Here is a 20,666-nt window from a genome sequence, read left to right as displayed (position 1 = left end):
TGTGAGTGTCTGAGAGAGTGTTTGTGAGTGTGTGTCTGTGTGTGAGAGAGTGTGTCTGTGTGAGAGAGTGTGTGTGAGAGAGTGTGTGTGTGTGTGTGTGAGAGAGTGTCTGTGTGTGAGAGTGCCTGCGTGTGAGAGAGTGTGTGTCTGTTTGAGTGTGTGTCTGTTTGAGTGTGTGTCTGTTTGAGTGTCTGTGTGAGTGTGTGTCTGTGAGTGGGTGAGCATCTGTGTGAGTGTGTGTGTGTGTGTCTGTGTGAGAGTGTGTGTGTGTGAGTGTCTGTCTGTGCGTGTGTCTATCTGTGTGTGTGTGTCTGTGTTAGAGAGTGAGAGTGTCTGTGAGTGTGCCTGTGTGTGTGAGAGTGTGTGTGTCTGTGTGAGTGTCTGTGTGTGTGTGTGTGTGTGTGTGTGTCTGTGTGTCTATGAGAGTATGGGTGTGTGTGTCTGTGTGTGTGTCTGAGTGAGTGAGTGTGTGTGTGCCTGTATGTGTCTGTGTGCGAGTGTGTCTGTGTGTGAGGGTGTCTGTCTGTGTGTCTGTGTGTGTGAGAGTGTCTGTGTGTGTGTGCGAGTATGTGTGTGTCTGTGAGAGTGTGTGTGTGTGAGTGTGCGTCTGTCTGTGTGTGTCTGTGTGTGTTTGAGAGTGTCTGTGAGTGTGTGTGTGTGTGAGAGTCTGTGTGTGTGTCTGTGTGAGTGTATGTGTGTGTGTGTGTGTGTGTGTCTGTGTGTGTGACTGTGTGAATGTTTGTGTGTGAGAGTGTCTGTGTGTGAGTGTGTGTCTGTGTCTGTGTGTGAGATTGTCTGTCTGTGTGTGTGTGTGAGAGTGTCTGTCTGTGTGTGTGAGAGAGTGTGTGTGTGTCTCTCTGTGTGAGAGTGTCTGTGTGTGTGTGTGAGAGTGTGTCTGAGAGAGTGTGTGTGTGTCTGTGAGAGAGTGTGTGTGTGTGTGAGTGTCTGTGTGAGTGTCTATGTGAGTGTGTGTGAGTGTGAGAGTGTCTGTCTGTGTGTGTGTGTGTGAGAGTGTCTGTGTGTGTGTGAGAGTGTCTGTCTGTGTCTGTGAGAGAGTGTGTGTGTGTGTGAGTGTCTGTGTGAGTGTGTGTGTGTCTGTGTGAGTGTGTCTGTGTGTGAGAGTGTCTGTGTGTGTGTGTGAGAGTGTCTGTGTGTGTGTGGGTGTCTATGTGTGTGTGTGAGAGTGTGTGTGTGTGTGAGAGTGTGTGAGTGTGTGTGTGAGTGTCTGAGTGTGTGTGTGTCTGTGTGTGAGAGTGTCTGTCTGTGTGTGTGTGTGTGAGAGTGTGTGTGTGTCTGTGAGAGAGTGTGTGTGTGTGAGTCTCTGTGTGAGTGTGTGTGTGTGTCTGTGAGTGCCTGCGTATGAGTGTGTGTGTGAATGTGTGAGAGTGTGTGTGTGTGTGTGTGAATGTGTGAAAGTGTCAGTGTGTGTGTGAGTGTGTCTGTGTCAGTATGTGTGAGAGAGTGTCTGTGTGAGTATGTGTGTGTGTGTGAGTGTCTGTGTGTGTGTGTGTCTGTGTGAGAGTGTCTGTGTGAGAGTGTCTGAGTGTCTGAGAGTGTGAGTGTCTGAGAGTGTGAGTGTCTGAGAGAGTGTTTGTGAGTGTGTGTCTGTGTGTGAGAGAGTGTGTCTGTGTGAGAGAGTGTGTGTGTGAAAGTGTGTGTGTGTGTGTGTGAGAGAGTGTCTGTGTGTGAGAGTGCCTGCGTGTGAGTATCTGTGTGAGAGAGTGTGTGTCTGTTTGAGTGTCTGTGTGAGTGTGTGTCTGTGAGTGGGTGAGCATCTGTGTGAGTGTGTGTGTGTGTGTCTGTGTGAGAGTGTGTGTGTGTGAGTGTCTGTCTGTGCGTGTGTCTATCTGTGTGTGTGTGTCTGTGTTAGAGAGTGAGAGTGTCTGTGAGTGTGCCTGTGTGTGTGAGAGTGTGTGTGTCTGTGTGAGTGTCTGTGTGTGTCTGTGTGTGTGTGTGTGTGTCTGTGTGTCTATGAGAGTATGTGTGTGTGTGTCTGTGTGTGTGTCTGAGTGAGTGAGTGTGTGTGTGCCTGTATGTGTCTGTGTGCGAGTGTGTCTGTGTGTGAGGGTGTCTGTCTGTGTGTCTGTGTGTGTGAGAGTGTCTGTGTGTGTGTGCGAGTATGTGTGTGTCTGTGAGAGTGTGTGTGTGTGAGTGTGCGTCTGTCTGTGTGTGTCTGTGTGTGTTTGAGAGTGCCTGTGAGTGTGTGTGTGTGAGAGTCTGTGTGTGTGTCTGAGTGTGTGTCTGTGTGAGTGTATGTGTGTGTGTGAGTGTGTGTGTCTGTGAGTGTGTGTGTGTGTCTGTGTGTGTGACTGTGTGAATGTTTGTGTGTGAGAGTGTCTGTGTGTGAGTGTGTGTCTGTGTGTGAGATTGTCTGTGTGTGTGTGTGAGAGTGTCTGTCTGTGTGTGTGAGAGAGTGTGTGTGTGTGTCTCTCTGTGTGAGAGTGTCTGTGTGTGTGTGAGAGTGTGTCTGTGAGAGAGTGTGTGTGTGTCTGTGAGAGAGTGAGTGTGAGTGTGTGTGAGTGTCTGTGTGAGTGTGTGTGAGTGTGAGAGTGTCTGTCTGTGTGTGTGTGTGTGAGAGTGTCTGTGTGTGTGTGAGAGTGTCTGTCTGTGTGTGTGAGAGAGTGTGTGTGTGTCTCTCTCTCTGTGAGAGTGTCTGTGTGTCTGTGAGAGAGAGTGTGTGTCTGTGAGAGTGTGTGTCTGTGTGAGAGTGTCTGTCTGTGTGTGTGTGTCTGTCTGTGTGTGTGTGTGAGTGTGTGTGTGTGTGTGTGTGAGTGTCTGTGTGAGTGTGTGTGTGTCTGTGTGAGTGTGTCTGTGTGTGAGAGTGTCTGTGTGTGTGTGTGTGTGAGAGTGTCTGTGTGTGTGTGTGTCTATGTGTGTGTGTGAGAGTGTGTGTGTGTGTGAGTGTGTGAGTGTGTGTGAGTGTCTGTGAGTGTGTGTGTGTCTGTGTGTGAGAGTGTCTGTCTGTGTGTGTGTGTGTGAGAGTGTGTGTGTGTCTGTGAGAGAGTGTGTGTGTGTGAGTCTCTGTGTGAGTGTGTGTGTGTGTCTGTGAGAGTGTGTGTGTGTGTCTGTGAGAGTGTGTGTGAGAGAGAGTGTCTGTGTGTGTGAGTGTCTGTGTCTATGTGTGTGTGTGAGTGTGAGTGTCTGTGTGTGTGAGTGTCTGTGTCTATGTGTGTGTGTGTGTGAGAGTGTGTGTGTCTGTGTCTATGTGTGAGAGTGTGTGTGTGTGTCTGTGAGAGTGTGTGTGTGTGTCTGTGAGAGTGTGTGTGTGTGTCTGTGAGAGAGTGAGTGTGTGTGAGTGTGTGTGTGTGTGTGAGTGTGTGTGTGTCTGTGTGTGAGAGTGTCTGTCTGTGTGTGAGTGTCTGTGTGTGTGTGAGAGTGTGTGTGTGAGTGTCTGTCTGTGTGTGTGCGTGTGTCTGTCTGTGCGTGTGTCTATCTGTGTGTGTGTGTCTGTGTTAGAGAGTGAGAGCGTCTGTGAGTGTGCCTGTGTGTGTGAGAGTGTGTATGTCTGTGTGAGTGTCTGTGTGTGTCTGTCTGTGTGTGTGTGTGTCTGTCTGTGTGAGTGTGTGTGAGTGAGTGTCTGTGTGTCTATGAGAGTATGTGTGTGTGTGTCTGAGTGAGTGAGTGTGTGTGTGCCTGTATGTGTCTGTGTGCGAGTGTGTCTGTGTGTGAGGGTGTCTGTCTGTGTGTATGTGTGTCTGTGTGTGTGAGAGTGTCTGTGTGTGTGTGCGAGTATGTGTGTGTCTGTGAGAGTGTGTGTGTGTGAGTGTGCGTCTGTCTGTGTGTGTTTGAGAGTGTCTGTGAGTGTGTGTGTGTGAGAGTCTGTGTGTGTGTCTGTGTGTGTGTCTGTGTGAGTGTATGTGTGTGTGTGAGTGTGTGTGTCTGTGAGTGTGTGTGTGTCTGTGTGTGTGACTGTGAGTGTTTGTGTGTGAGAGTGTCTGTGTGTGAGTGTGTGTCTGTGTCTGTGTGAGTGTCTGTCTGTGTGTGTGAGTGTCTGTCTGTGTGTGTGAGAGTGTGTGTGTGTGTCTCTCTGTGTGAGAGTGTCTGTGTGTGTGTGTCTGTGAGAGAGTGTGTGTGTCTGTGAGAGAGTGTGTGTGTGTGTGAGTGTCTGTGTGAGTGTGTGTGAGTGTCTGTGTGAGTGTGTCTGTGTGTGAAAGTGTCTGTCTGTGTGTGTGTGAGAGTGTCTGTGTGTGTGTGTGAGAGTGTCTGTCTGTGTGTGTGAGAGAGTGTGTGTGTGTCTCTCTCTGTGTGAGTGTCTGTGTGTCTGTGAGAGAGTGTGTGTGTCTGTGAGAGTGTGTGTCTGTGTGAGAGTGTCTGTCTGTGTGTGTGTGTGTCTGTCTGTGTGTGTGAGTGTGTGTGTGTCTGTGAGAGAGTGTGTGTGTGTGTCTGTGAGAGAGTGTGTGTGTGAGAGTGTCTGTGAGTGTGTGTGTGTCTGTGAGAGAGTGTGTGTGTGTGAGTGTCTGTGTGTGAGTGTGAGTGTCTGTGTGTGAGAGTGTCTGTCTGTGTGTGTGTGTCTGTGAGAGAGTGTGTGTGTGTCTGTGAGAGAGTGTGTGTGTGTGAGTGTGTGCGTGTCTGTGAGAGTGTGTGTGTGTGTGTGAGAGTGTCTGTGTGTGTGTGAGAGTGTCTGTGTGAGAGTGTGTGTGTGTGAGTGTGTATGTCTGTGTGTGAGTGTCTGTGAGAGAGTGTGTGTGTGTGTGTCTGTGTGTGAGAGTGTCTGTGTGTGTGTGTGTGTCTGTGAGAGAGTGTGTGTGTGTCTGTGTGTGAGAGTGTCTGTCTGTGTGTGTCTGTGAGAGTGTGTGTGTGTGAGTGTCTGTCTGTGTGTGTCTGTGAGAGTGTGTGTGTGTCTGTGAGAGAGTGTGTGTGTGTCTGTGTGAGAGTGTCTGTCTGTGTGTGTCTGTGAGAGTGTGTGTGTGTCTGTGAGAGAGTGTGTGTGTGTGTGTCTGTGTGTGAGAGTGTCTGTGTGTGTCTGTGAGAGAGTGTGTGTGTGTCTGTGTGTGAGAGTGTCTGTGTGTGTGTGTGTCTGTGAGAGAGTGTGTGTGTGTCTGTGTGTGAGAGTGTCTGTCTGTGTGTGTCTGTGAGAGTGTGTGTGTGTGAGTGTCTGTCTGTGTGTGTCTGTGAGAGTGTGTGTGTGTCTGTGAGAGAGTGTGTGTGTGTCTGTGTGAGAGTGTCTGTCTGTGTGTGTCTGTGAGAGTGTGTGTGTGTCTGTGAGAGAGTGTGTGTGTGTGTCTGTGTATGAGAGTGTCTGTCTGTGTGTGAGAGTGTGTGTGTCTGTGTGTGTGTGAGTGTGTCTGTGTGTGAGAGTGTCTGTCTGTGTGAGAGAGTGTGTGTGTGTCTGTGAGAGAGTGTGTGTGAGTGTCTGTGTGTGTGTGTGTGTCTGTGTGTGAGAGTGTCTGTCTGTGTGAGAGTGTCTGTGTGTGTGTGTCTGTGAGAGAGTGTGTGTGTGTTTGTGAGCGAGTGTGTGTGTGTCTGAGTGTGTATGTGTCTGTGAGAGAGTGTGTGTCTGTGTGTGTGTGTGTGAGTGTGTGTCTGTGTGTGAGAGTGTCTGTCTGTGTGAGAGTGTCTGTGTGTGTGTGTGTGTGTCTGTGAGAGAGTGTGTGTGTGTTTGTGAGCGAGTGTGTGTGTGTCTGTGTGAGTGTGTGTGTGTCTGAGTGTGTGTGTGTCTGTGAGAGAGTGTGTGTCTGTGTGTGTGAGTGTGTGTCTGTGTGTGAGAGTGTCTGTCTGTGTGTGAGAGTGTGTGTGTCTGTGTGAGTGTGTGTGTGTCTGTGAGAGTGTGTCTGTGAGAGTGTGTGTGTGAGTGTGAGTGTCTGTGTCTATGTGTGTGTGTGTCTGTGAGAGAGTGTGTGTGTGTTTGTGAGAGTGTGTGTGTGTGTTGTCTGTGTGAGTGTGTGTGTGTCTGTGAGAGAGTGTATGTGTGTCTGTGAGAGAGTGTGTGTCTGTGTGTGTGTGTGTGAGAGTGTGTGTGTCTGTGTCTATGTGTGTGTGTGTGAGAGTGTGTGTGTGTGAGTGTCTGTGAGAGAGTGTGTCTGTGAGTGTATGTGTGTCTGTGAGAGTGTGTGTCTGTGAGAGTGTGTGTGTGAGTGTCTGTGTGTGTGAGTGTGTGTGTGTCTGTGTGTGAGAGTGTCTGTCTGTGTGTGAGTGTCTGTGTGTGTGTGAGAGTGTGTGTGTGTGTCTGTCTGTGTGTGTGCGTGTGTCTGTCTGTGCGTGTGTCTATCTGTGTGTGTGTGTCTGTGTTAGAGAGTGAGAGTGTCTGTGAGTGTGCCTGTGTGTGTGAGAGTGTGTGTGTCTGTGTGAGTGTCTGTGTGTGTCTGTCTGTGTGTGTGTGTGTGTGAGTGAGTGTCTGTGTGTCTATGAGAGTATGTGTGTGTGTCTGAGTGTGTGAGTGTGTGTGTGAGTGTCTGTGTGTGTGTGTGTGAGTGTCTGTGTGTGAGAGTGTCTGTCTGTGTGAGAGTGTCTGTGTGTGTGTATGTCTGTGAGAGAGTGTGTGTGTGTTTGTGAGCGAGTGTGTGTGTGTCTGAGTGTGTATGTGTCTGTGAGAGAGTGTGTGTCTGTGTGTGTGTGTGTGAGTGTGTGTCTGTGTGTGAGAGTGTCTGTGTGAGAGTGTCTGTGTGTGTGTGTGTCTGTGAGAGAGTGTGTGTGTGTTTGTGAGCGAGTGTGTGTGTGTCTGTGTGAGTGTGTGTGTGTCTGAGTGTGTGTGTGTCTGTGAGAGAGTGTGTGTCTGTGTGTGTGAGTGTGTGTCTGTGTGTGAGAGTGTCTGTCTGTGTGTGAGAGTGTGTGTGTCTGTGTGAGTGTGTGTGTGTCTGTGAGAGTGTGTCTGTGAGAGTGTGAGTGTGAGTGTCTGTGTGTGTGAGTGTCTGTGTGTGTGAGTGTCTGTGTATGTGTGTGTGTGTCTGTGAGAGAGTGTGTGTGTGTTTGTGAGAGTGTGTGTGTGTGTGTGTCTGTGTGAGTGTGTGTGTGTCTGTGAGAGAGTGTATGTGTGTCTGTGAGAGAGTGTGTGTGTGTCTGTGAGAGAGTGTGTGTCTGTGTGTGTGTGTGTGTGTGTGTGAGAGTGTGTGTGTCTGTGTCTATGTGTGTGTGTGTGTGTGAGAGTGTGTGTGTGTGTCTGTGAGAGAGTGTGTCTGTGAGTGTATGTGTGTCTGTGAGAGTGTGTGTGTGAGTGTCTGTGTGTGAGTGTGTGTGTATCTGTGTGTGAGAGTGTCTGTCTGTGTGTGTGTCTGTGTGTGTGTGAGAGTGTGTGTGTGTGTCTGTCTGTGTGTGTGCGTGTGTCTGTCTGTGCGTGTGTCTATCTGTGTGTGTGTGTCTGTGTTAGAGAGTGAGAGTGTCTGTGAGTGTGCCTGTGTGTGTGAGAGTGTGTGTGTCTGTGTGAGTGTCTGTGTGTGTCTGTCTGTGTGTGTGTGTGTCTGTCTGTGTGAGTGTGTGTGAGTGAGTGTCTGTGTGTCTATGAGAGTATGTGTGTGTGTCTGAGTGAGTGTGTGTGTGCCTGTATGTGTCTGTGTGCGAGTGTGTCTGTGTGTGAGGGTGTCTGTCTGTGTGTATGTGTGTATGTGTGTCTGTGTGTGTGAGAGTGTCTGTGTGTGTGCGAGTATGTGTGTGTCTGTGAGAGTGTGTGTGTGTGAGTGTGCGTCTGTCTGTGTGTGTTTGAGAGTGTCTGTGAGTGTGTGTGTGTGAGAGTCTGTGTGTGTGTCTGTGTGAGTGTATGTGTGTGTGTGAGTGTGTGTGTCTGTGAGTGTGTGTGTCTGTGTGTGTGACTGTGTGAGTGTTTGTGTGTGAGAGTGTCTGTGTGTGAGTGTGTGTCTGTGTCTGTGTGTGAGAGTGTCTGTCTGTGTGTGTGTGTGAGAGTGTCTGTCTGTGTGTGTGAGAGAGTGTGTGTCTCTCTCTGTGTGAGAGTGTCTGTGTGTGTGTGTGAGAGTGTGTCTGTGAGAGAGTGTGTGTGTGTCTGTGAGAGAGTGTGTGTGTGTGTGTCTGTGTGAGTGTGTGTGAGTGTCTGTGTGAGTGTGTCTGTGTGTGAGAGTGTCTGTCTGTGTGTGTGTGTGAGAGAGTGTCTGTGTGTGTGTGTGAGAGTGTGTGTGTGTCTCTCTCTGTGTGAGAGTGTCTGTGTGTCTGTGAGAGAGTGTGTGTGTCTGTGAGAGTGTGTGTCTGTGTGAGAGTGTCTGTCTGTGTGTGTGTGTGTCTGTCTGTGTGTGTGTGTCTGTGAGAGTGTGTGTGTGTGTCTGTGAGAGAGTGTGTGTGTGAGTGTCTGTGTGAGTGTGTGTGTGTGAGTGTGCGTCTGTCTGTGTGTGTTTGAGAGTGTCTGTGAGTGTGTGTGTGTGAGAGTCTGTGTGTGTGTCTGTGTGAGTGTATGTGTGTGTGTGAGTGTGTGTGACTGTGAGTGTGTGTGTGTGTGTCTGTGTGTGTGACTGTGTGAGTGTTTGTGTGTGAGAGTGTCTGTGTGTGAGTGTGTGTCTGTGTCTGTGTGTGAGAGTGTCTGTCTGTGTGTGTGTGTGTGTGAGTGTCTGTCTGTGTGTGTGAGAGAGTGTGTGTGTGTGTCTCTCTGTGTGAGAGTGTCTGTGTGTGTGTGTGAGAGTGTGTCTGTGAGAGAGTGTGTGTGTGGTGAGAGAGTGTGTGTGTGTGTGTCTGTGTGAGTGTGTGTGAGTGTCTGTGTGAGTGTGTCTGTGTGTGAGAGTGTCTGTCTGTGTGTGTGTGTGAGAGAGTGTCTGTGTGTGTGTGTGTGTGAGAGTGTCTGTCTGTGTGTGTGAGAGTGTGTGTGTGTCTCTCTCTGTGTGAGAGTGTCTGTGTGTCTGTGAGAGAGTGTGTGTGTCTGTGAGAGTGTGTGTCTGTGTGAGAGTGTCTGTCTGTGTGTGTGTGTGTCTGTCTGTGTGTGTGTGTCTGTGAGAGTGTGTGTGTGTGTGTCTGTGAGAGAGTGTGTGTGTGAGTGTCTGTGTGAGTGTGTGTGTGTCTGTGAGAGAGTGTGTGTGTGTGAGTGTCTGTGTGTGTGTGTGAGTGTGTCTGTGAGAGAGTGTGTGTGTGTGTCTGTGTGTGAGAGTGTCTGTGTGTGTGTGTGTGTCTGTGAGAGAGTGTGTGTGTATCTGTGTGTGAGAGTGTCTGTCTGTGTGTGTCTGTGAGAGTGTGTGTGTGTGAGTGTGTCTGTGTGAGAGTGTCTGTCTGTGTGTGTCTGTGTGTGTCTGTGAGAGTGTGTGTGTGTCTGTGAGAGAGTGTGTGTGTGTGTCTGTGTATGAGAGTGTCTGTCTGTGTGTGAGAGTGTGTGTGTCTGTGTGTGTGTGAGTGTGTGTGTGTCTGTGTGTGAGAGTGTCTGTCTGTGTGAGAGAGTGTGTGTGTGTCTGTGAGAGAGTGTGTGTGAGTGTGTGTGTGAGAGTGTCTGTGTGTGTGTGTCTGTGTGTGTGTGTGTGTGTCTGTGTGAGTGTGTGTGTGTCTGTGTGTGAGAGTGTCTGTCTGTGTGAGAGTGTCTGTGTGTGTGTGTGTCTGTGAGAGAGTGTGTGTGTGTTTGTGAGAGAGTGTGTGTGTGTTTGTGAGAGAGTGTGTGTGTGTCTGTGTGAGTGTGTGTGTCTGTGAGTGTGTGCGTGTCTGAGAGAGTGTGTGTCTGTGTGTGTGAGTGTCTGTCTGTGTGTGAGTGTGTGTGTCTGTGTGAGAGTGTCTGTCTGTGTGTGTGTGTGTGTGAGTGTCTGTCTGTGTGTGTGAGAGAGTGTGTGTGTGTGTCTCTCTGTGTGAGAGTGTCTGTGTGTGTGTGTGAGAGTGTGTCTGTGAGAGAGTGTGTGTGTGGTGAGAGAGTGTGTGTGTGTGTGTCTGTGTGAGTGTGTGTGAGTGTCTGTGTGAGTGTGTCTGTGTGTGAGAGTGTCTGTCTGTGTGTGTGTGTGAGAGAGTGTCTGTGTGTGTGTGTGTGTGAGAGTGTCTGTCTGTGTGTGTGAGAGTGTGTGTGTGTCTCTCTCTGTGTGAGAGTGTCTGTGTGTCTGTGAGAGAGTGTGTGTGTCTGTGAGAGTGTGTGTCTGTGTGAGAGTGTCTGTCTGTGTGTGTGTGTGTCTGTCTGTGTGTGTGTGTCTGTGAGAGTGTGTGTGTGTGTGTCTGTGAGAGAGTGTGTGTGTGAGTGTCTGTGTGAGTGTGTGTGTGTCTGTGAGAGAGTGTGTGTGTGTGAGTGTCTGTGTGTGTGTGTGAGTGTGTCTGTGAGAGAGTGTGTGTGTGTGTCTGTGTGTGAGAGTGTCTGTGTGTGTGTGTGTGTCTGTGAGAGAGTGTGTGTGTATCTGTGTGTGAGAGTGTCTGTCTGTGTGTGTCTGTGAGAGTGTGTGTGTGTGAGTGTGTCTGTGTGAGAGTGTCTGTCTGTGTGTGTCTGTGTGTGTCTGTGAGAGTGTGTGTGTGTCTGTGAGAGAGTGTGTGTGTGTGTCTGTGTATGAGAGTGTCTGTCTGTGTGTGAGAGTGTGTGTGTCTGTGTGTGTGTGAGTGTGTGTGTGTCTGTGTGTGAGAGTGTCTGTCTGTGTGAGAGAGTGTGTGTGTGTCTGTGAGAGAGTGTGTGTGAGTGTGTGTGTGAGAGTGTCTGTGTGTGTGTGTCTGTGTGTGTGTGTGTGTGTCTGTGTGAGTGTGTGTGTGTCTGTGTGTGAGAGTGTCTGTCTGTGTGAGAGTGTCTGTGTGTGTGTGTGTCTGTGAGAGAGTGTGTGTGTGTTTGTGAGAGAGTGTGTGTGTGTTTGTGAGAGAGTGTGTGTGTGTCTGTGTGAGTGTGTGTGTCTGTGAGTGTGTGCGTGTCTGAGAGAGTGTGTGTCTGTGTGTGTGAGTGTCTGTCTGTGTGTGAGTGTGTGTGTCTGTGTGAGAGAGTGTGTGTGTCTGTGAGAGAGTGTGTGTCTGTGAGAGAGTGTGTGTGTGTCTGTGAGAGAGTGTGTGTGTGTGTGTGTCTGTGCGAGAGTGTATGTGTGTCTGTGAGAGAGTGTGTGTGAGTGTGTGTCTGTGTGTGAGTGTCTGTCTGTGTGTGAGTGTCTGTCTGTGTGTGAGAGTGTGTGTGTGTGTGTCTGTGTGAGTGTGTGTGTGTCTGTGAGTGTGTGTGTGTGTCTGTGTGTGAGTGTCTGTGTCTATGTGTGTGTGTGTGTGTGAGTGTGTGTGTCTGTGTCTATGTGTGTGTGTGTGTCTGTGTGAGAGTGTGTGTATGTGTGAGAGTGTGTGTGTGTGAGTGTCTGTGAGAGAGTGTGTCTGTGAGTGTATGTGTGTCTGTGAGAGTGTGTGTCTGTGAGAGTGAGTGTCTGTGTGTGTGAGTGTCTGTGTCTATGTGTGTGTGTGTGTGAGAGTGTGTGTGTCTGTGTCTATGTGTGAGAGTGTGTGTGTGTGTGTCTGTGAGAGAGTGTGTCTGTGAGTGTATGTGTGTCTGTGAGAGTGTGTGTCTGTGAGAGTGTGTGTGTGTCTGTGTGTGTGAGTGTCTGTGTCTATGTGTGTGTGTGTGTGTGAGTGTGAGTGTCTGTGTGTGAGTGTCTGTGTCTATGTGTGTGAGAGTGTGTGTGTCTGTGTCTATGTGTGAGAGTGTGTGTGTGTGTCTGTGAGAGTGTGTGTGTGTGTCTGTGAGAGAGTGTGTGTGTGAGTGTCTGTCTGTGTGTGTGCGTGTGTCTGTCTGCGTGTGTCTATCTGTGTGTGTGTGTCTGTGTTAGAGAGTGAGAGTGTCTGTGAGTGTGCCTGTGTGTGTGTCTGTGAGTGTCTGTGTGTGTCTGTCTCTTTGTGTGTGTGTCTGTCTTTGTGAGTGTGTGTGAGTGAGTGTCTGTGTGTCTATGAGAGTATGTGTGTGTGTGTCTGTGTGTGTGTCTGAGTGAGTGAGTGTGTGTGTGCCTGTATATGTCTGTGTGCGAGTGTGTCTGTGTGTGAGGGTGTCTGTCTGTGTGTATGTGTGTGTGAGAGTGTCTGTGTGTGTGTGCGAGTATGTGTGTGTCTGTGAGAGTGTGTGTGTGTGAGTGTGCGTCTGTCTGTGTGTGTTTGAGAGTGTCTGTGAGTGTGTGTGTGTGAGAGTATGTGTGTGTGTGAGTGTGTGTGTCTGTGAGTGTGTGTCTGTGTGTGTGACTGTGTGAGTGTTTGTGTGTGAGAGTGTCTGTGTGTGAGTGTGTGTCTGTGTGTGAGAGTGTCTGTGTGTGTGTGTGTGTGAGAGTGTCTGTCTGTGTGTGTGAGAGTGTGTGTGTCTGTGTCTATGTGTGAGAGTGTGTGTGTGTGTGTCTGAGAGAGTGTGTCTGTGAGTGTATGTGTGTCTGTGAGAGTGTGTGTCTGTGAGAGTGTGTGTGTGAGTGTCTGTGTGTGTGAGTGTCTGTGTCTATGTGTGTGTGTGTGTGTGAGTGTGAGTGTCTGTGTGTGTGAGTGTCTGTGTCTATGTGTGTGAGAGTGTGTGTGTCTGTGTCTATGTGTGAGAGTGTGTGTGTGTGTCTGTGAGAGTGTGTGTGTGTGTCTGTGAGAGAGTGTGTGTGTGAGTGTCTGTCTGTGTGTGTGCGTGTGTCTGTCTGCGTGTGTCTATCTGTGTGTGTGTGTCTGTGTTAGAGAGTGAGAGTGTCTGTGAGTGTGCCTGTGTGTGTGAGAGTGTGTGTGTCTGTGTGAGTGTCTGTGTGTGTCTGTCTCTTTGTGTGTGTGTGTCTGTCTTTGTGAGTGTGTGTGAGTGAGTGTCTGTGTGTCTATGAGAGTATGTGTGTGTGTGTCTGTGTGTGTGTCTGAGTGAGTGAGTGTGTGCCTGTATATGTCTGTGTGCGAGTGTGTCTGTGTGTGAGGGTGTCTGTCTGTGTGTATGTGTGAGTGAGAGTGTCTGTGAGAGTGTGTGTGTGTGAGTGTGCGTCTGTCTGTGTGTGTTTGAGAGTGTCTGTGAGTGTGTGTGTGTGAGAGTATGTGTGTGTGTGAGTGTGTGTGTCTGTGTGTGTGACTGTGTGAGTGTTTGTGTGTGAGAGTGTCTGTGTGTGAGTGTGTGTCTGTGTGTGAGAGTGTCTGTCTGTGTGTGTGTGTGAGAGTGTCTGTCTGTGTGTGTGAGAGTGTGTTTGTGTGTCTCTCTGTGTGAGAGTGTCTGTGTGTGTGTGTGAGAGTGTGTCTGTGAGAGAGTGTGTGTGTGTCTGTGAGAGTGTGTGCGTGCGTGAGTGTCTGTGTGAGAGTCTGTGTGAGTGTGTCTGTGTGTGAGAGTGTCTGTCTGTGTGTGTGAGAGTGTGTGTGTGTCTCTCTCTGTGTGAGAGTGTCTGTGTGTCTGTGAGAGAGTGTGTGTGTCTGTGAGAGTGTGTGTCTGTGTGAGAGTGTCTGTCTGTGTGTGTGTGTGTCTGTCTGTGTGTGTGTGTCTGTGAGAGTGTGTGTGTGTGTCTGTGAGAGAGTGTGTGTGTGAGTGTCTGTGTGAGTGTGTGTGTGTCTGTGAGAGAGTGTGTGTGTGTGAGTGTGCGTCTGTCTGTGTGTGTTTGAGAGTGTCTGTGTGTGTGTGTCTGTGTGAGTGTATGTGTGTGTGTGAGTGTGTGTGTCTGTGAGTGTGTGTGTGTGTGTCTGTGTGTGTGACTGTGTGAGTGTTTGTGTGTGAGAGTGTCTGTGTGTGAGTGTGTGTCTGTGTCTGTGTGTGAGAGTGTCTGTCTGTGTGTGTGTGTGAGAGTGTCTGTCTGTGTGTGTGAGAGAGTGTGTGTGTGTGTCTCTCTGTGTGAGAGTGTCTGTGAGAGAGTGTGTGTGTCTGTGAGAGTGTGTGTCTGTGTGAGAGTGTCTGTCTGTGTGTGTGTGTGTCTGTGTGTGTGTGTCTGTGAGAGTGTGTGTGTGTGTCTGTGAGAGAGTGTGTGTGTGAGTGTCTGTGTGAGTGTGTGTGTCTGTGAGAGAGTGTGTGTGTGTGAGTGTCTGTGTGTGTGTGTGAGTGTGTCTGTGAGAGAGTGTGTGTGTGTGTGTCTGTGTGTGAGAGTGTCTGTGTGTGTGTGTGTGTCTGTGAGAGAGTGTGTGTGTATCTGTGTGTGAGAGTGTCTGTCTGTGTGTGTCTGTGAGAGTGTGTGAGTGTGTCTGTGTGAGAGTGTCTGTCTGTGTGTGTCTGTGAGAGTGTGTGTGTGTCTGTGAGAGAGTGTGTGTGTGTGTCTGTGTATGAGAGTGTCGGTCTGTGTGTGAGTGTGTGTGTCTGTGTGTGTGTGTGTGAGTGTCTGTGTGAGTGTGTGTGTGTCTGTGTGTGAGAGTGTCTGTCTGTGTGAGAGTGTCTGTGTGTGTGTGTGTCTGTGAGAGAGTGTGTGTGTGTTTGTGAGAGAGTGTGTGTGTGTTTGTGAGAGAGTGTGTGTGTGTCTGTGTGAGTGTGTGTGTCTGTGAGTGTGTGCGTGTCTGTGAGAGAGTGTGTGTCTGTGTGTGTGAGTGTCTGTCTGTGTGTGAGTGTGTGTGTCTGTGTGAGAGAGTGTGTGTGTCTGTGAGAGAGTGTGTGTCTGTGAGAGAGTGTGTGTGTGTCTGTGAGAGTGTGTGTGTGTGTGTGTCTGTGCGAGAGTGTATGTGTGTCTGTGAGAGAGTGTGTGTGAGTGTGTGTCTGTGTGTGAGTGTCTGTGTGTGAGTGTCTGTCTGTGTGTCTGTGTGAGTGTGTGTGTGTCTGTGAGAGTGTGTGTCTGTGAGAGTGTGTGTGTGAGTGTCTGTGTGTGTGTGTCTGTGTCTATGTGTGTGTGTGTGTGTGATTGTGTGTGTCTGTGTCTATGTGTGTGTGTGTGTCTGTGTGAGAGTGTGTGTATGTGTGAGAGTGTGTGTGTGTGAGTGTCTGTGAGAGTGTGTCTGTGAGTGTATGTGTGTCTGTGAGAGTGTGTGTCTGTGAGAGTGTGTGTGTGAGTGTGAGTGTCTGTGTGTGTGAGTGTCTGTGTCTATGTGTGTGTGTGTGTGAGAGTGTGTGTGTCTGTGTCTATGTGTGAGAGTGTGTGTGTGTGTGTGTGTCTGTGAGAGAGTGTGTCTGTGAGTGTATGTGTGTCTGTGAGAGTGTGTGTCTGTGAGAGTGTGTGTGTGTCTGTGTGTGTGAGTGTCTGTGTCTATGTGTGTGTGTGTGTGTGAGTGTGAGTGTCTGTGTGTGTGAGTGTCTGTGTCTATGTGTGTGAGAGTGTGTGTGTCTGTGTCTATGTGTGAGAGTGTGTGTGTGTGTCTGTGAGAGTGTGTGTGTGTGTCTGAGAGAGTGTGTGTGTGAGTGTCTGTCTGTGTGTGTGCGTGTGTCTGTCTGCGTGTGTCTATCTGTGTGTGTGTGTCTGTGTTAGAGAGTGAGAGTGTCTGTGAGTGTGCCTGTGTGTGTGAGTGTTGTGTCTGTGAGTGTCTGTGTGTGTCTGTCTCTTTGTGTGTGTGTCTGTCTTTGTGAGTGTGTGTGAGTGAGTGTCTGTGTGTCTATGAGAGTATGTGTGTGTGTGTCTGTGTGTGTGTCTGAGTGAGTGAGTGTGTGTGTGCCTGTATATGTCTGTGTGCGAGTGTGTCTGTGTGTGAGGGTGTCTGTCTGTGTGTATGTGTGTGTGAGAGTGTCTGTGTGTGTGTGCGAGTATGTGTGTGTCTGTGAGAGTGTGTGTGTGTGTGAGTGTGCGTCTGTCTGTGTGTGTTTGAGAGTGTCTGTGAGTGTGTGTGTGTGAGAGTGTGTGTGTCTGTGAGTGTGTGTCTGTGTGTGTGACTGTGTGAGTGTTTGTGTGTGAGTGTGTGTCTGTGTGTGAGAGTGTCTGTGTGTGTGTGTGTGTGAGAGTGTCTGTCTGTGTGTGTGAGAGTGTGTGTGTCTGTGTCTATGTGTGAGAGTGTGTGTGTGTGTGTCTGAGAGAGTGTGTCTGTGAGTGTATGTGTGTCTGTGAGAGTGTGTGTCTGTGAGAGTGTGTGTGTGAGTGTCTGTGTGTGTGAGTGTCTGTGTCTATGTGTGTGTGTGAGTGTGAGTGTCTGTGTGTGTGAGTGTCTGTGTCTATGTGTGTGAGAGTGTGTGTCTGTGTCTATGTGTGAGAGTGTGTGTGTGTGTCTGTGAGAGTGTGTGTGTGTGTCTGTGAGAGAGTGTGTGTGTGAGTGTCTGTCTGTGTGTGTGCGTGTGTCTGTCTGCGTGTGTCTATCTGTGTGTGTGTGTCTGTGTTAGAGAGTGAGAGTGTCTGTGAGTGTGCCTGTGTGTGTGAGAGTGTGTGTGTCTGTGTGAGTGTCTGTGTGTGTCTGTCTCTTTGTGTGTGTGTGTCTGTCTTTGTGAGTGTGTGTGAGTGAGTGTCTGTGTGTCTGAGAGTATGTGTGTGTGTGTCTGTGTGTGTGTCTGAGTGAGTGAGTGTGTGCCTGTATATGTCTGTGTGCGAGTGTGTCTGTGTGTGAGGGTGTCTGTCTGTGTGTACGTGTGAGTGAGAGTGTCTGTGTGTCTGTGAGAGTGTGTGTGTGTGAGTGTGCGTCTGTCTGTGTGTGTTTGAGAGTGTCTGTGAGTGTGTGTGTGTGAGAGTATGTGTGTGTGTGAGTGTGTGTGTCTGTGAGTGTGTGTCTGTGTGTGTGACTGTGTGAGTGTTTGTGTGTGAGAGTGTCTGTGTGTGAGTGTGTGTCTGTGTGTGAGAGTGTCTGTCTGTGTGTGTGTGTGAGAGTGTCTGTCTGTGTGTGTGAGTGTGTTTGTGTGTCTCTCTGTGTGAGAGTGTCTGTGTGTGTGTGTGTGTGTGTCTGTGAGAGAGTGTGTGTGTGTCTGTGAGAGAGTGTGTGCGTGCGTGAGTGTCTGTGTGAGTGTGTGTGAGTGTCTGTGTGAGTGTGTCTGTGTGTGAGAGTGTATGTCTGTGTGTGTGTGTGTGAGAGTGTCTGTGTGTGTGTGAGAGTGTCTGTCTGTGTGTGTGAGAGAGTGTGTGTGTGTCTCTCTCTGTGTGAGAGTGTCTGTGTGTCTGTGAGAGAGTGGTGTGTCTGTGAGAGTGTGTGTCTGTGTGAGAGTGTCTGTCTGTGTGTGTGTGTGTCTGTCTGTGTGTGTGAGTGTGTGTGTGTCTGTGAGAGTGTGTGTGTGTCTGTGAGAGAGTGTGTGTGTGAGAGTGTCTGTCTGTGTGTGTGTCTGTCTGTGTGTGTGAGTGTGTGTGTGTCTGTGAGAGAGTGTGTGTGTGTGTCTGTGAGAGAGTGTGTGTGTGAGAGTGTCTGTGTGAGTGTGTCTGTGTGTGAGTGTCTGTGTGTGTGTGTGTGTGTCTATGTGTGTGTGACTGTGTGTGTGTGTGAGAGTGTGTGTGTGTGTGAGAGTGTGTGTGTGTGAGAGTGTGTGTGTGTGTGTGAGAGTGTGTGAGTGTGTGTGTGAGTGTCTGTGAGTGTGTGTGTGTCTGTGTGTGAGAGTGTCTGTCTGTGTGTGTGTGTGAGTGTGTGTGTGTGTCTGTGAGAGTGTGTGTGAGAGAGAGTGTCTGTGTGTGTGAGAGTGTCTGTGTGAGTATGTGTGTGTGTGTGAGAGTGTCTGTGTGTGTGTGTCTGTGTGAGTGTGCTGTGAGAGTGTGTCTGTCTGTGTATGTGTGTGAGAGTGTCTGTGTGTGTGTGTGTCTGTGAGTGTGTGTGTGTCTGTGTGTGAGAGTGTCTGTCTGTGTGTGTGTGTGTGTGAGAGTGTGTGTGTGTGTCTGTGAGAGAGTGTGTGTGTGTGAGTCTCTGTGTGAGTGTGTGTGTGTGTCTGTGAGAGTGTGTGTGAGAGAGTGTCTGTGTGTGTGAGAGAGTGTCTGTGTGAGTATGTGTGTGTGTGAGAGTGTCTGTGTGTGTGTGTCTGTGTGAGAGTGTGCTGTGAGAGTGTGTCTGTCTGTGTATGTGTGTGAGAGTGTCTGTGTGTGTGTGAGTATTGTGTGTCTGTGTGAGACAGTGTGTGTGAGTGTGAGTGTCTGTGTGTGAGAGTGTCTGTCTGTGTGTGTGTCTGTGAGAGAGTGTGTGTGTGTCTGTGAGAGAGTGTGTGTGTGTCTGTGAGAGAGTGTGTCTGTCTGTGTGTGAGAGTGTGTGTGTGTGTGTCTGTGTGAGTGTGTGTGTCTGAGAGAGTGTGTGTCTGTGTGAGTGTGTGTGTGAGTGTGAGTGTCTGTGTGTGAGAGTGTCTGTCTGTGTGTGTGTCTGTGAGAGAGTGTGTGTGTGTCTGTGAGAGAGTGTGAGAGAGTCTGTGTGAGTGTGTGTGTGTCTGAGAGAGTGTGTGTCTGTGTGTGTGTGAGTGTGTCTGTGTGTGAGAGTGTCTGTCTGTGTGTGAGAGTGTGTGTGTGTGTGTCTGTGAGAGAGTGTGTGTCTGTGAGAGTGTGTGTGTGAGTGTGAGTGTGTGTGAGTGTCTGTGTCTATGTGTGTGTGTGTGTGTGAGAGTGTGTGTGTCTATGTGTGTGTGTGAGAGTGTGTGTGTGTGAGAGAGTGTGTGTGTGTGTGTGTGTGTGTCTGTGAGAGTGTGTCTGTGAGTGTATGTGTGTCTGTGAGAGAGTGTGTGTGTGAGTGTATGTGTGAGTGAGTGTGTGTGTGTGTGTGTCTGTGTGAGAGTGTGTGTGTGTGTGTCTGTGTGAGAGTGTGTGTGTGTGTGTCTGTGAGAGTGTGTGTGAGAGTGTGTGTGTGTGTGTGTGTCTGTGAGAGAGTGTGTGTGTGTCTGTGAGAGAGTGTGAGAGAGTCTGTGTGAGTGTGTGTGTGTCTGAGAGAGTGTGTGTCTGTGTGTGTGTGAGTGTGTCTGTGTGTGAGAGTGTCTGTCTGTGTGTGAGAGTGTGTGTGTGTGTGTCTGTGTGAGTGTGTGTGTCTGAGAGAGTGTGTGTCTGTGAGAGTGTGTGTGTGAGTGTGAGTGTGTGAGAGTGTGTGTGTCTATGTGTGTGTGTGAGAGTGTGTGTGTGTGAGAGAGTGTGTGTGTGTGTGTGTGTGTGTCTGTGAGAGTGTGTCTGTGAGTGTATGTGTGTCTGTGAGAGAGTGTGTGTGTGAGTGTATGTGTGAGTGAGTGTGTGTGTGTGTGTGTCTGTGTGAGAGTGTGTGTGTGTGTGTCTGTGTGAGAGTGTGTGTGTGTGTGTCTGTGAGAGTGTGTGTGAGAGTGTGTGTGTGTGTGTGTCTGTGTGAGAGTGTGTGTGTGTGTGTCTGTGTGAGAGTGTGTGTGTGTGTGTCTGTGTGAGAGTGTGTGTGAGAGTGTGTGTGTGTGTCTGTGTGAGAGTGTGTGTGTGTGTGTCTGTGTGAGAGTGTGTGTGTGAGAGTGTGTGTGAGAGTGTGTGTGAGAGTGTGTGTGAGAGTGTGTGTGAGAGTGTGTGTGTGTGTCTGTGTGAGAGTGTGTGTGTGTGTGTCTGTGTGAGAGTGTGTGTGTGTGAGAGTGTGTGTGAGAGTGTGTGTGAGAGTGTGTGTGTGTGTGTGTCTGAGAGAGTGAGTGTGTGTGTCTGTGTGTGTGTGTGTCTGTGTGAGAGTGTGTGTGTGTGTGTCTGTGTGAGAGTGTGTGTGAGAGTGTGTGTGTGTGTGTGTCTGAGAGAGTGAGTGTGTGTGTGTGTGTCTGTGTGTGTGTGTGTCTGTGTGTGTGAGTGTGAGTGTCTGTGTATGTGTGTGCGGCCCCCTCACTGACGCTGTGTCTCTGTCTCTCGGCAGTTCCTGACGGAGGGCTACGTGACACACCTGGCACAGCTGGAGGGTCGCCGGATCTCTGTCACCCCGACGACCAACGCCCGCGCCGCCCTGGCCAAGGGCAGCTTTGGTGGGGCGGGGCGGGGGCACTTCCCCCGGCCCCCCGTTGCCCCTTCCCCTCCTGGCCGCTGTCGCTCGGAGAAGGGGGGCTCGGGTGGGACCAGCGAGCGGGGTCCCAAGCCAAGGAGCATCAGCCTCAAGTTCGACAGCGAGCCGTGACCTCTCACCCCCCCGTTGGGGGGCGGGCGAGGGCTCCCAATGCCAAACCCCCACCCACAAGAGCCAAGACCCCACAGAGCCTGCAACCTTCGACCTCCGACTCCTCGTCACGGTTGACCTCTGGTTCTTGCCGACCTTCGACCTGTTTGATTCCTCGCCCGCCCTCCGAACTTTGACTCCTCTCCACGGTTGACCTTTGGTTCAAGCCCGTTGTTGACCTTTTTGACGCCTCGCCCGACCTCCGACCCCTCGCCACAGTTGACCTTTGACTCCAGAGACCAATGGAAAGGTTGTACTTCCTCCGCCCCCTCCCTCTCGGCCGGGTTCACGAGGTGCAAAGCGAAACGCCTTCTCCTGGGGCCCCCCCCACCCTCCCTTGTGTTCGGTGTCGGGTGGGGGCGCGGGGAGGGCGGAGTCTGGGAGAGATAGGGCAGGAGTTTGGGGGAGAGGGGACGGGGGAGTTTGGGGGAGAGGGGGGAGTTTGGGGGAGAGGGGGAGTTTGGGGGAGAGGGGGGAGTTTGGGGGAGAGGGGGAGTTTGGGGGTGAGGGGGGAGTTTGGGGGAGAGGGGGGAGTTTGGGGGAGAGGGGGGAGTTTGGGGGTGAGGGGGGAGTTTGGGGGTGAGGGGGGAGAGTTTGGGGGAGGGGGGGCAGAGTTTGGGGGAGAGGGGGCTGATGTTTGGGGGAGGGGCGGTGTTTGGGGGAGGGGGCGGAGTTTGGGGGAGAGGGGGGAGTTTGGGGGAGAGGGGGGAGTTTGGGGGAGAGGGGGGAGTTTGGGGGAGAGGGGGAGTTTGGGGGAGAGGGGGAGTTTGGGGGAGAGGGGGGAGTTTGGGGGAGAGGGGGAGTTTGGGGGAGAGGGGGGAGTTTGGGGGTTGGGGGGGAGAGTTTGGGGGAGAGGGGGAGTTTGGTGGAGAGGGGGGAGTTTGGGGGTTGGGGGGGAGAGTTTGGGGGAGAGGGGGAGTTTGGGGGAGAGGGGGGAGTTTGGGGGTTGGGGGGGAGAGTTTGGTGGAGGGGGGGCAGAGTTT

The 20,666-nt window shown here is 50.5% G+C and overlaps 1 protein-coding gene across 1 annotated transcript in view; it reads left to right on the top strand.

Annotated features, from left to right (window-relative positions):
• Positions 1 to 20,074, top strand: part of LOC139245570 (membrane-associated phosphatidylinositol transfer protein 3-like) — a gene marked incomplete at its 5' end in the record, with an annotated part of 90,692 nt that extends 70,618 nt beyond the window's left edge. The window contains one exon of the mRNA XM_070871184.1: positions 19,390 to 20,074. Within this exon, the coding sequence (XP_070727285.1) occupies positions 19,390 to 19,644 (255 nt within the window). The remainder of the gene's footprint in view (positions 1 to 19,389) is intronic.
• Positions 20,075 to 20,666: the final 592 nt, after the last annotated feature.

This window comes from Pristiophorus japonicus, unplaced genomic scaffold (assembly GCF_044704955.1).
Source record: "Pristiophorus japonicus isolate sPriJap1 unplaced genomic scaffold, sPriJap1.hap1 HAP1_SCAFFOLD_223, whole genome shotgun sequence".
In the NCBI taxonomy this organism is placed as follows: domain Eukaryota; kingdom Metazoa; phylum Chordata; class Chondrichthyes; family Pristiophoridae; genus Pristiophorus; species Pristiophorus japonicus.
The sequence above is the reverse complement of the archived record's forward strand: the minus strand, read 5'-3'. Positions and strand labels throughout refer to the sequence as shown.